The sequence below is a fragment of the Rattus norvegicus genome, chromosome 2, assembly GCF_021556685.1.
Source record: "Rattus norvegicus strain SHRSP/BbbUtx chromosome 2, alternate assembly SHRSP_T2T, whole genome shotgun sequence".
NCBI lineage: Eukaryota > Metazoa > Chordata > Mammalia > Rodentia > Muridae > Rattus > Rattus norvegicus.
The window spans coordinates 162,428,635-162,440,764 of NC_141535.1; the positions used below are offsets into that span (position 1 = coordinate 162,428,635).

Below are 12,130 nucleotides of genomic sequence, written 5' to 3' on the forward strand. Positions count from 1 at the left end.
TAGCCACCACTGCCCCTTCGTTGATCACAAAATGCTTCAACTTTATAGCCTAAGTATCTCATCTAGCGTCTGGCCTTACTTCCACTTCCGTTGCTGTGATAAAATACCAGGACAAAAGCAGCTTGGGGGACAGAAGGTTTTAGTCCAAACGGCCAGGTCATAGCACATCCCTTTAGGAAAACACAGCCACAGGTACGTGAGACATCTGGTCACACTGCATCCACAGTGAAGACTCAGAAAGAGAGGGATACCTGTATTTAGCTCTCCCAGCCATCTCCATTCAGCCCAGAACTCAATCAATGAAGTGATGCTGTCTACTATTAGGCCAACCCATCTAAACTAACCCAAATATGAAAACCATCAAGTGCATACTCAAAGGCCCACCTAAGAGATCTTTTCAGGTGGCTTTGGATTGATTCAAGTTGGTAACTGACAGCAATTACTACAGTCAGACAATTATTCTAACCAAACAGTAGTACAAGCATGGAAAGCGGCCATCAGAGTGTCCAGGCCCTTTCTATACTCACGTGTTTCAGATCCCTTCAAGAAATTTCTTCCAAAAGTTGCTTCTTATGACTCCTTTTTGCTTTCTATCTCTTCTAAGTGTTGTGTGTGCATGCGTGCATGTGTGTTTTATGTGTGTAATTTCTTTGCTTACGGATGACCTGTTCCCTACGGCATCTTATATTTCCACTTTTCCACTTATGTCTTGTGTGCAAAGCTCTGAGGTTGAAATACCTTGGTAGTCAGAAATCATGCATTTGTGTCCTTCTAGTTCCTGTAGTTCTGTTTTGATATGTGTGTGTGTGTGTGTGTGTGTGTGTGTGTATAATTAAAATTTTACTAAATGTGAATGTTGCTTTAAAAATAATGAGAAAGGAACTGATTTAGAATTTAAGAGCACTTACTGCTCTTCCAGATGATCCTGATTTAATTTCCAGCACCCATGAGTCAGCTCACAACCATCCTTTGGGGCCTCTAGGGGGTTGAGGGATGCTTGTGGTGCACAGGCACATGTGCAGGCAAAACACCATTTACATGAAACAAAAATTAGCAGAGTAAAAATAATGAGTAGAATATGCACAAGAGAGATTGCTATTCAGTGTGATTATTAACGTTAAGAGCACTAAAGAATGTAAAGACCTTCAGGTAGGTCAGCACCGCAGCCCTGTGTGTGCTCCTGCTGAAACGGTGTACAAAGGCAGCTCTGGCCATACCTTTGAGCTTGGAAAGTTCTTGTTCCTTTTCTTGCTGAAGCTGCAGGTATCTCTGCTTGTGGTCGTTGAATGCTCTGCTGAAATCTTCCCCTTGCTTACGATGTTCCTCTTCCAGGTCACTGTGCTGCTTCCTCAGCTCCTCATGCTGACTCTAAAAGATGGACACTTGAATGACACCTTCTCTAAACCACATAAGCACTTACCTCTTGACACACAAGCATTTATTCCTTCACCGAGTGGCCTTTCTCTTATCAGAAGGTGAGAATCAGGACAGATCATTCCACAAGGTTGGGTTCTGTTTGTCTGTCTCTTTCATTCCCTAACTTTTCAACTGAGAAGTTTGAGATCGTGTTCAAACGTAAACCTCCTCTTGGTTTTAAATACCAACATGAGTCGGAAGCTAACACAAGCAATGGAAAGGGGTGGAGGAATCTAAAGCTATTTCCCTGTAGTCAAAGTATCAAAGGAAAGAGGTAAAGGTAATAATAAATATGACCGTGGCTACTTTGTGTATTTTCTCTAGTTAATAAGCAGGATCGAGGCTCTAAGTATTCATGGGAGGTTCCAGGATAACTCTAGATAAATCTGAAAAATGTTCAAGACCCTTCACAGTACAGTATTTGCACATTTCTACCACCATGCTTTCGATCCCTTTGAGATTGCTTCTCTTCCTAAGATAAACATTACGCACACCACTGGTGCTATATTGACTACAATGTCAAAGAAATAATGGGAAGAAAAAGTCTGCTTATATTCAATATACACTCAATTCTCTTGTAGATATTTGGAAAATACTCAAAGGCAGGACCACTGACCACAAAGGACCACTTTATTCAACATTTGTTTGGTTTTCAGTTTTCTAGTGACCCAGTTTGAGAGTGATTGCAGAAGTGAAGAGGCAGAGGTGACCATCTTGCCACTGGGGAAAGTAATGAATTGTTTCTAGAATTTTCATTTATTTGATTACTTATCAGAACTCTACACCACCCTTACAAGTTTGTTAAACTCTAGTCTCCAAATGGTTTATGTGGAAGGATAGCTTGCTTTAAGTACTACATTGTTGAAGATGAGAGAGGTTCTAGGTTCAGTGGAAGGTATGTGCCCTACTGTGTGAAGGGATAGGAATCAGAAAACTAACACCCAGGGCTAATGTGGGGCAGAGAGCCTGGGTGGATTTGCACGTGGTGCTGAGAGCTGTGTTACTGCCTATCAGGTTGACAGAATCAATAACTCTTACTTTTTGCGGTTTTGATCTCTCTTTGACACTTGAGAATGAGTTTTTCCCAAGGCCCAAGGAAAGAAAGTATTCAAACAATAAATTGTGATCTCCGAGTAGCTAAAAGTACATCTCTTAGCCATTAGTAACACAAAGATTTTGAGTTCTACACACTCCAGTCTGTGTAAAATAAACACCACTGTGAGAGACTAAGCAAACCGCAAACTCTAAAGACATCAAAGAACAAATTTTAAAAAATAGCTAACCCATATATAACCAATTATTATATTAAAAAAGCAGGTAATACATTAACCACATTTTTGTAAAAACATAATAATCATGCTTAGGTATTAAAATAATTGATAATTTTTGATAACTGTGACAATATATACCAAGTCACCTTTTTCTAACCCTTCATTTTTATTCTATTAAACATTATTAACAGGTTCAAATGTCACCTGCTCCTTTCCTCATTCATGAAGGACAGTTAGGTTACTTACTTTCAGCATCTGATGTTGGACATTCAATGCACTGTATCTGCTATTAGAATCTTGCTGTAAAGAAAAGAAAACCAAATAAACAAAAAGCTGGGCAATGTGTTTCTATTGCTGTGGACAGCTTCATTCCCTAATAAAAGATTTTTATTTTTGCTTCTGTAAGCTACCATAAATTCTGTGTTAGAGACAGCATGTCTTCAGGATCATTTCTTTTATCTTTTTAGTTAGTAGTACTGGAGATTGGACTCAGGACCTTGCACATGCTAGGCAATTACTCTACCACTGAGCCACCCTCTAAGAAGTCCCATTTCTTATTTAACAGCAGAAATGAGGCTTCAATTTTCTCCTGGGTTCCTAAGCTCTGAGTAATAAAAAGATTAGACATGGAATCATAAAATGATAGGTTGACAGGATTCTTAGAATTGTTTGGTTCTGTTTCTCATAATCCAAAGAAGCTTAGAGGCCCAGATACTCATTGAACTTCTGAAAGTCACTGTGTATGGCTAATATGGGTTTTAGTATCCAGGACAGGTGAGAGGATCAGTTAAGAACAGACCTCACAAGTTCATGTTGTCTTAAGGAAGGAATCAAAAGGCTGCTCTTTCTGAAACTTCAGTGGGTATTCCCATAATCTGCACTGTATCACCACAGTGAGAAAGCAGAACCAATACCAGTACATTACACAGAATCAAAGCGAGAAATGCAGCTTGAGCCCTAGCTGAAGTCTCCCTGCTGATCCCACATCCTAGAACATCCCTGTGGTATAAGGGAGCAGCTGTCCAGACATCCCTCCTGGTTCCAACCTCCTCGACTGCCACTCCCTTCTCTAGGCTGATTCATTTTTTGTACAGCACTCCCCTGCTGTGCTGTCACCACACAGGGGAACTCCTGTGTTTTCTCCTCATAGCTCATAAAATAAACTACACTCCTGGGTCATCATTTTACCCCCTGCTATTCTTTCTTTCTTTTTTTTAGTTTATAAAGAAATTATACTACAAAATATACAATTGTGTGCACCCAGGTCTGGTTGGGGCTTTTAAAAGCAAGTTAGAGTTGAAAGCCGAAAATGTCTTTCATGCAATTCAAAGAACTGACTTTCCTCAGCTTTGAAATTACTAAACACTAATGTTTTATTCAACTAACACTCATACATTTTTTCTAGTGTAAGACAAAGACTGGCTTGTCTCCAGCCAATTTTAACTTTAAAATATTTTTAAATGGCAACATCACTCATTCTGTGCATAATTCATTCTTCAGATTCCTGCAATGCGAACTCTGAGACAGTTCTCCTGGTCGATAGTACTTTGTAAGCAAACAGAACTCTTACATGTCAGAGAAAAAAGACACTATGAGCAAATAGGAGAGGGAATAAAACTGCCTTCCCTGCTGGCACACATGGGAGCACATATCTATGATCCCAGCATGAGGAAAGTAAAGGCAGGAGGATCAGGAATTCAAAGTTATCCTCTGCTACTCAATGATTTTGAAGTCTTCCTGGATATATGAGAACCTGCTTCAAAATGCAGTCAGTAATCAAATGTAACCAAACATCTTTATGTGACACAGAGAAGCTACCTCAGTTTATCACTGGTCATCAGCAATGTGTCAAGAAGCAAGAAAAGGTAAGGTTTAAATAAACAATGAGTACAAGTTTTCCTCTCAGTTTTTTCAGTTTTTTTTTTTTGAGCAAAATGTATGTCCACTCTATGATGCTTGTGATAGAGTAAACTTTGTTGCAGTTCTATTTTATTTCCCTCAAAGATCACGAAAACAAAAGGAAAGACATAACAAAACAAAGCCTTACCCTTCCTTTGTTCAGTGTTTCTTGTGCTTCTAACTTATAAACAAGGAAATCTAGGAAAGATAAAAATAGGGAAAGTAAAGTATAAGTTAACCCACATACAAACTTTTACACATCTCTGAGGAAAAAAATGCTACACTTTACTCAGACATACAAAAATGGTTTTAGTTCAAATCAATAGCCCTAAGGATTTATGTGTTTCACTTCACCACTTGAAGCTTTGGAAAACAGATGACAAAGCTTAGAGTTTTCCACTTTTTCCTGCTGTCTTCGAACCCGGCATCACCAGAAGCCATGGCAAGTGACCAATAGCACACTCAGAATAAATATCTCTGTGAAACCTGCCTTTGAAACGGAGGGGCAGGCGGGTACAGTTGAGACAAGGGTGATCTACGGCTACCCACTAGAGGGCCCACTAAATTCCTGCAGGAGCTGAAAAGACAATCAAGCCATCCAAGTCATGTTCAATGCTCTGAAAACTTCATTACCCACTAGATGGCTCTATAAAATCACTCTGCAGTGGAAGACAAGGCAAAGTCTTAAAGCATTTCTCAGAAGTTTTAAGTCTGTTCAACCTACGAGTCAGGAGAGTATTCCATAGTACTCAGCACTTATCCCCCACACTCACCAAAGGAGCAAGGGTTTAAATGCCAAGATGCATCACAAAACATGAATAAACAAGGACGAAGAATGGAGACAACTTCCAGTTAGCGGATCTAGAGTGGATGCTTGCTTCCAAAGCTCTGACAAAATTCAGTAGCACGGTCTGCCTGTGTGAGGTGGCAATTTCTAACTGAACAGCTGTGTTAGTCAAATTTTTTGTGCACTTATAGTAATGGCTGCTTCATTCCAAAGATTCCAGGGGGTGGGTCATGTTCTAAACAATGAATGGTTTCCCCAACCCAAGCTGTCAACAGAGATTTGATGCATTAGTGATACAACTATGTAATATTTAGAAAGGAAGTCATATATTAATTTATATGGTTCCCATGAAGGCTGCCAAAGAAGGGAAAGTTTCTAAACCCAATCTGGAGCCTCTAATACAGATGCTTCTTTACAGGACTGAAGGAGATGAAGGTCTTTGAGTCATGGCCTGGTGATGAAGCTCACACATCTTCCATTTGCTATCTGACTTGAAGTCCCACAGGAGAAGAAAGGGCTACTTCCCCATTACCAAGACTACATAAAATGTCTGCACTGTGCCTAACAGATTTATTGTCCTTTTCTGCCCACCTATAGCACTGGCTTCAGGCAAATTTGAGAGACAACAAAAAATACATAACCAAAAAGCATCGTAGTTCAAGTACATGGTCCATCAAAGAAGGGTAGGGGGAAACATCAAGGCACAAGCTCACAGGGTCTTACCTTCCTTTGCTTTCTTGTGTTCAAGCCTTTCTTTTTGCAAAGATTTCTCTAATCTTGATCTGTGTTCATACACAACTGGAAGAGAAAGAGTTAAATTTGTCTTAGTACTAAAGGGTCTAGAGTAAATTTAATAGCAATTTTAAAAACATAAAAGAGTATAGGGCTCACATCCAATTAACATAAAAACAAACTTTCACATTTGGGGTAAAGGCAGCAGATAGATCTTTTCAAAGATCTAGATTTTGTGCAAACAATATGCACAAAAATAGACAAGTAATTAGGCATAATTCTGGGTGGGCACCCTAGCAAACACTTATATGTCAGTTATCTAGAAACTCTTTCCTCTGCTCCCTCTTAATCCTGTGTCTCTAGGAGGTCCAGCATATGTCTTCCCAGGTAATGTGCATGACTTCAATTACAGGCCACAAAGCAGTTGCTCGCTCATCCACATCTCCTGTTCTAACTCCCCTGGTAAGTATCAGAGAGCATTTCCCTCTCAAGATCCCTTATCTGAAAAGCCAGTGCACTCTGCATCTCAACCAGTGTGAGTTAAACCAATTGGCATCAAAAGCAAAGCAGTGCATGGGTAGAGTATCTGAGCCAACACATAAACGAAGCACAAAAAAAGAGGGTGGAGAACTTCTGAAAGAAAATGCTCACAAAGAGTCAGGTTCAATATCCATGACAGCAAACTGTTGTCTATTCCAGGTTTTCCTGCCTTCTTTGCTTTCTGCTTATTGATACACTCTGAAGAAGCCAGGTGCGTGGAGAGAAGGGAAGAAGCTAGATATGTGGAGAGAACAAGGGAACATAGCTCACCACAGCTCTTAATGCCCTGAGCGATATATATCTGCAGCATGCAGAAGCTGCAAGTGAAAGACACTTCACCTTGGAGTGAATGAAATATGATTTATTACACTAGACTAGATCATATACAATTATCAGCAAACCAATGCCACGTGTACAGGTAAAAGCTATTGAAAAATTCAGGGGTCTTTGATTTTGTCTTAATTCCTAGAGGAGCCTGAGAAACCAACAAATGTCTCCCAGACTTTATCTGGGAACAGAAGCCTCCGTTGCAGAGGGAGCAGCAGTTAGGGCTGAGAAAGGAATAAATTCAATTTCAGATGCACCCTCCAACTCCTGTTCACTCAGCTTTACGTCAACTATGCTCTCATTTTCCAGCCAGCTAAGCCAATTCCGTTACTCCATTCTTTGATCAGCCCCAAGCACCCTTTGGCTACATATAATTCCATCATCTTTGGTCAGTAGCTGTCTGTATACAACACAAGAACTGTCTTCACACAAACGGCTGCTGCCAATGTTGTCAGGATCGCAGTAACTTCTCTCCTCTCCCTCTCCCTATGACCTGCTGCTGCTGCAGGCATTGTCTGCTTCCCCCTCTGACCTCTCAGTCACAGCTTCTGTTACTAGTGACTGCTGCTCTCCTTCCTCTGTCGCCTACATTGGTAGTAAAACCCCTACCCTGAATGATTGCTGGGACAAGGCAGGAAAAGGGAAAGGTTACACTAGTAATTGTGATATGCATTTTGTTTATCCACTGCTGATAATTATTACCCTATTTCTTTTTACTTGAAAAGTCTTTTCGAAGAGACTGCAAGCAAGCATTTTTTCCAGTTCATTAGAATATAGAAGCCCATATTTCCATAATCATTTCATAAGTGTTAAAGATAAGACCAGGTAGAGTCTTTATGTCTCTTTAGAAAACATGATCACAATACACACACACACACACACACACACACACACACACACACACACACACACACTTATTTCACCATGCATTTCTCAGACTTTTGAGCCGGCGATCTATCTAGTGGGTTTATTGTTTCCGTTGGAAGAGAAATTGCTAATCAATCCTTGTCACTCGTCTCAATTCTTCTATTTATACTTTGAAGGTCATTAGTCAAGATGAACTAACGCCACACAATGGCATGTAATGGATATTCTCATAGCAACAAGTAAGTCTAGTGGGGGGTAGTTTGAAACAATGGTTCAAACCTGCCACTCAAACTCTTAAATTTGATGTAAAGCAGTACAGGAATAAGATTTGAAATGTAGGGACTCATTTAAAAAATAATAAAACTCTGTTATACTCATCTCCTAACTTCGCTGAAAGAGAATGTACTATTTTCCATGCAGTAAAGAATGAAAATGGGGGCTCATTTCCATTTAAAACAAAACAAAACAAAAAAGGGAAGAAAAAGCTGTTAGGAGTTTAAAACAACATCCGAGAGCTTCCTTCAACCATTTGGCATTTAACACTAGTTTTCATCTAAAAGTCACAGAAGAAATGCTGTGCTCACAATTTCTCTCTGGGTGAAAGAGTATTTTCAGAAGTTCAGAGCAAACACACCAACTCAGAACTGAGAAGTAACTCTTGTCTGGGCTGGAGCGATTGTTCAGTGTATGGTATCTGGGCGGGAGAGATAGTTCAGTGGATGATATCTTGTTGCTCCTACAGAGGACCCAGGCTTGGCCACCAAAACCCACAGGGTGGTTCACAGTCATCAGTAATGCTAGTTCCAGATCATCATCATGGTCTCTCCTGCCCTTGAGAAGCATACTTGTGGTCCATCTACACATTCACACAAAAGCACTCAGACATAAAAAATAGATAAGTATTTTAGAATTAAAAAAAAATAGTAACACTGTAAAATCCATCAGAAAGCACCACCACATGTCATAACTTCTTAAGCCAAGGTTGTTGGGGTGGGGGTGGGGGCATGCTGCTTTAACAGGACCAACAATAGTTCATGATTTTTTTTTCTTCTTCAGATCTGACTATAATATAACCATTTTCTTTTTACAAAACAAGGGCTAAAAAGCTTGCTTGTGAGTCACATCGGTCAACTGGTAGTTTTGTCATTCACCAAATTTTAAATGAACAGATTTGTAATTTCAAATTATGGCTGTAGCAAGCCACAAATATAGTTAACACATTTTAAAAAGGATATTTATAATTCAGAGCAATACATTATTTCTCAGAACAGAATGTTTTAAAAAGACTTTTGGCTAACTTCAAGACTAACATCGGATATTTAGGACATTTGTCTGTGAGTGTGTGTTACACACATTCCTATGGATGTGTTTGTGTTCATGTGCATGGAAAGACAAGACAGAAATCAGGAATCTTCTCTAATAGCTTTCTGTCTTGTTTTTTGAGATAGGACCTTTCACTGAACATGAAGCCTGTCTATCTAGCTAGGCCACCTGACCAATGAAGTGACATGGGCAGTGTGGATGTAACAGACATGCTCTATGGACCCTGGCTCTTTGGTTCTGAGGAACTAAACATGAGTCTTCATGTCTGGGGAGCAGGTGCTTCACTGACCGAGTTCTCTCCCCAGTTCCACTAAGATAGTTTTAAGAACCACTTTTACCTGTAGGACCAATTCACTGTAGTACAGAAGATGTTAAGTCAACATGAAGATAACATTACAGATACATTTTTCTAGTATCTTTTATTCTTCCTTTTATAATTTTACTTTAAACAAAGTCCCAGGGCGAATACAGAAAAATTTTAGAAGATCCACAGCAAACAATGACCTAAAGGAACAGGGGAGACACCTGCTTGGATTGATTCTCACACTGGAGCTTTCCTCCAGCTCCCAGGAGAGGGAGAGAAAGCACAGTGCCATCTTCCTGGTCTCGCTTATAGATGAGTCCTATACTGCTGTGTCACTCCATCCCATGAGCATGCTGCCAAAGTTTGGGGTTCGAATGTACTCCAAGATCCACAGGTTCAAAGCTGAGTCCTAGAATGACACCACTGGAAGGCAGTAGAACTTCAGCAGGTGAGACCTAGTGGGGGATCCCTTTGTCGCTGGAGTGTTCCGTGAAGGTGATTTCTACTTGTTCTTGGCTATCAGTAAACAGTTTTCCCACCCCATGTGAAACAAACAAACAAACAAAAAACAGAACAACAAAACAAAACAAAACAAAAAACAAATGAAACAGGGCCAAGCATTATTGTTTGGGACTTTCAAGACTGAGCAACCCTTTTCTCTAGATAAGTTAATTGTTTCAGGTATTTGTTGTAATGGTGGCATAAAGCTGAGACACATATCTTCCATTAAAACCTTCTGTTTTTTGTGTATAACTTATACTTTAATTTGGTTATTATTCAACTCTCCTTCATGTTTAAGACACAGACTTTGAGGTAATGCCTTCTCATGTCTTCCATTCACATTCTCAATGATTCATTTATTGTTCATCGTCCAGCCCCACCACCTTCTTGCTTCTCCCTAAACATGCAAGATCCACAATAAACTCAGCAGAATACTAACTGTTTTTTCTTCAGGTATCTGTGGAAATGGGTTCTGAATTCCCTTCACCTTCTCAGAGTTGGAGAGGTGGCTCAGTGGAAAGGAGTGCTTATTGGTCTAGCGTGAGGATCCATCTGTGAACCCCTGAAAGAAACAGAGGCTGAGCTTCCAGACTGTTTATGCAGTCTTCAGAGGTAAAAGGAAAATATCCAGTTACATGGGAGTCTTGCACGATACAGGGCAAAGCTAGATGTTAAAAGGCATGCATGGCCGTGTAGGCACAGGGGTTTGAAGTGTACATGCTGTGGGAACAGAAGCAAAAGGTACTCCAAAGAAAAACATATTTCATATAGACTTTATACAGGGACCTTCTTATCTCAGTAGTCGTAGTATTTCAGCCAGACCACTTTAAAATATTTTACAAAAATAATGAAGAAGAGAAAGGTAAGAAGAAAATAGATAAACAAAGTTGGGGAGAGAGGAGTTGTTTCTAGACTTTTGGATTGATACAGAGATACACACAAACCCTCTTAAGATGGGGTAAACATGTTATGGTTTGAATGTAAAATGCCCCCAAGCGGCTCATGTGTTTGAACAGTTGATCTCCAGCTGGTGGTGATGTTTTAGAAGACTGTGGCATGTTAGGGAGAACCAACACTTCAGAGACCAACCCCACATGATGTCTGTTCTCAGCTTCCTTACGGTCTGTATAATGAGCCTTACTGCCTTGAGTTACTGGCCCTGAGCCTTCTCTAGCATGATGGGTGGGATCTCTGGACAATCAGCCAAAATAACCACTTGATTCTTGAAGTTGTTTGTCTTCAGACATTTGGTCATGTCAACAAGTATCTAATTCAGTATTAAGGGCACAAGGATTTTTATAATGAAATAACGGACCTCTATTCTTTTCAACTCATGTGCTTGAAGCAAGCATAAAAGTCAACTTTGGCAATCATCTAACTTTTTTTTAATGAGGATTTGCCTCCACAGACACTTTACATAATTCTGCCGAAGACACTAAAGTTCAGTATCCAAATGCTAGCTCTTATGTGGTTTCTATGTAACAAACAAATATTTATTGATTGCCCACTACGTTCCAGATATTGTTCTGACATCTGGGACTATGGTCTGGAACAGATTTACTTTTTTAAGTCTTCCTTGTAGAAACCAACATTCTGTTTTGACGGAGACACAGACATGACGAATAAAGAACAAAATAAATGATATATCATATGGTAATCAAAACAGCAAGATCAAAAAAACCCCAGAAAGATATTGAAAGTGTGGAGAGGGATGGGGAGGCAGGTTTCTCTTCCACGTGGAAGAAGGACCCATTGGAAGCAACTCTTGAAAGGATTACAGAGATGCAGAGAGAGAATGTGAGTGCTCCAGACAGAGAAAGCAGATCAGAAGCATGCTTGTGCTAGAAGACAGACTTTCTGAGGTATCAGCAACTGATTATGGACAGCTTCTGGGGCAAAGGCTTGGGGAAAGGGAAGGGGAACTCCCCATAGGCCTTTACTCACACAGATATAGGGAATCATTGGTTTATTCTGAACAGAAACCAGATGGGAACTTTGTACTAATGAGACTTCATGGGGTACAAGATACAGTCAGGGTGTTGTGTAGCTCTTTCTTCCAAACTGAAGCATGCAGTCCTGGAGGAAAGAAGTCTCAAGATCCAAGAGATCACTTAATTTATATGGCTCAGGAGCTCAGTCAGTTACAAAATCCACACCCCTCTG

The 12,130-nt window shown here is 40.0% G+C and overlaps 1 protein-coding gene across 2 annotated transcripts in view; it reads right to left on the reverse strand.

Moving 5' to 3' along the window:
* Golim4 (golgi integral membrane protein 4) overlaps positions 1 to 12,130 on the reverse strand; it is a 79,427-nt gene that overhangs the window by 28,096 nt on the left and 39,201 nt on the right. For both annotated transcript variants that reach the window (NM_001399469.1, NM_001399468.1), the window contains 4 exon segments: positions 1,218 to 1,368; positions 2,934 to 2,987; positions 4,735 to 4,784; positions 6,097 to 6,171. In NM_001399469.1, the coding sequence (NP_001386398.1) occupies positions 1,218 to 1,368; positions 2,934 to 2,987; positions 4,735 to 4,784; positions 6,097 to 6,171 (330 nt within the window).